The sequence below is a fragment of the Penaeus monodon genome, chromosome 34 (genome assembly GCF_015228065.2).
Source record: "Penaeus monodon isolate SGIC_2016 chromosome 34, NSTDA_Pmon_1, whole genome shotgun sequence".
Taxonomy (NCBI): domain Eukaryota; kingdom Metazoa; phylum Arthropoda; class Malacostraca; order Decapoda; family Penaeidae; genus Penaeus; species Penaeus monodon.
In genome coordinates this window covers 32803764-32804956 of record NC_051419.1, presented here as the reverse complement: position 1 = coordinate 32804956, position 1193 = coordinate 32803764, and the positions used below count along the sequence as shown (strand labels likewise).

At 46.9% G+C, this 1193-nt stretch overlaps 1 protein-coding gene across 1 annotated transcript in view; it reads left to right on the top strand.

The window, feature by feature from the left end:
• Nucleotides 1-788: 788 nt before the first annotated feature.
• LOC119594749 overlaps nt 789-1193 on the top strand; it is a gene marked incomplete in the record, with an annotated part of 15256 nt that continues 14851 nt past the window's right edge. Inside the window, 1 exon segment of the mRNA XM_037943840.1 lies at nt 789-1017. Within this exon segment, the coding sequence (XP_037799768.1) occupies nt 942-1017 (76 nt within the window).

The following is a 1193-nucleotide window of genomic DNA, read 5'->3' as shown; positions in this document are numbered from 1 at the left end:
TAGTATCAGCAGTTATGAAAATAACGGTACTAACGGTACTAATCCGAAATAGAACAATATCACTAATGATAATTGTTACTACCGTAGGCCTACTTTTTGCTGAGACCACAACTTTCACTATTGCCAAAAAAACACGTTTTTTATCCAAATGCTTATTACTATGGACAAACAATTACCTCACTTCCTGTAGGCACAGATGTAAACACGTTTTTATACAACAACAGTGTATCCCACACTTGGCAAAAAAAAAGAGAGAGAAAGAGTGAAAAAAAAATGTTTACGATCTTAGCAACAAAAAAATTTAGAAAGGGTTTAACAATAAGCACCGTTTTGTGTCGTAGTACAGAGAATAGTAACCTTGTAATACAGAGCCACGTGTTTTACCCCCCTCCCCCCCTTCCACGCCCCCCCCATCGACCCCCCCCCCCTCCAACAACACCAACACCACCCGCACCCTCCCCTTAACTCGTGGAAAAGCCTCATTTGCATAATGACAACAACATTATTATGCCGAATCGACCACCAAAAAGGAGTCTGGTTTTCCGCCCCCCTTTGCATTCCGAGTAAGCATTGAAGGATGGGAAGGGGGGTGAAAAGGGGTGAGGATGGGCGGAGTGTGAGCACTGAGGGAGAGGAGGGAGAGAGGGGAGAGGAGCGAGGGAGGGGCAGAGGGAGAGGGAGAGGGGAGGGAGTAGAGAGAGGGGATGGGAAGAGAGGTGGAGGGGAGCGAGGGAGGGGGGAGAGGCGGGGCCCCCCGAGGTGGATCTCCCCATAAATAGGCGGCGAGGACCCGGTGGAAGTCAGTCGTACCTCGACCAGCATCACCAGCACAGCGACGTCCGAGGAGACACGTTCACCTGGTCACATAGATCGAGTCACAAGTCCTCTTTTGTGTTTGTTATCATTTTTTTTTCCAATCCGTCTCGTTGGAAAGATTCATCATGCAGACTGCCGTGGTTTTGCTCTCCTGCCTCGCCTACGTCAGCGCCATCCCCGTGCTGTTCCTCTCCTATTCAGGTACGTTGTGATTTCTTCAAGCATCCAGACTAACAGGTTCTGAAATTAGCTGTCTCGTCTCATTAAATTATGAAGCTCCTGTCTTTTACTTGTTATTTTTCGTAGCTCTTTCCAAATAAGTTCGTACAAGAAGTTTAGCTTAGACCTATTCTTAAAGAGACAATTTTTTGTTTTAC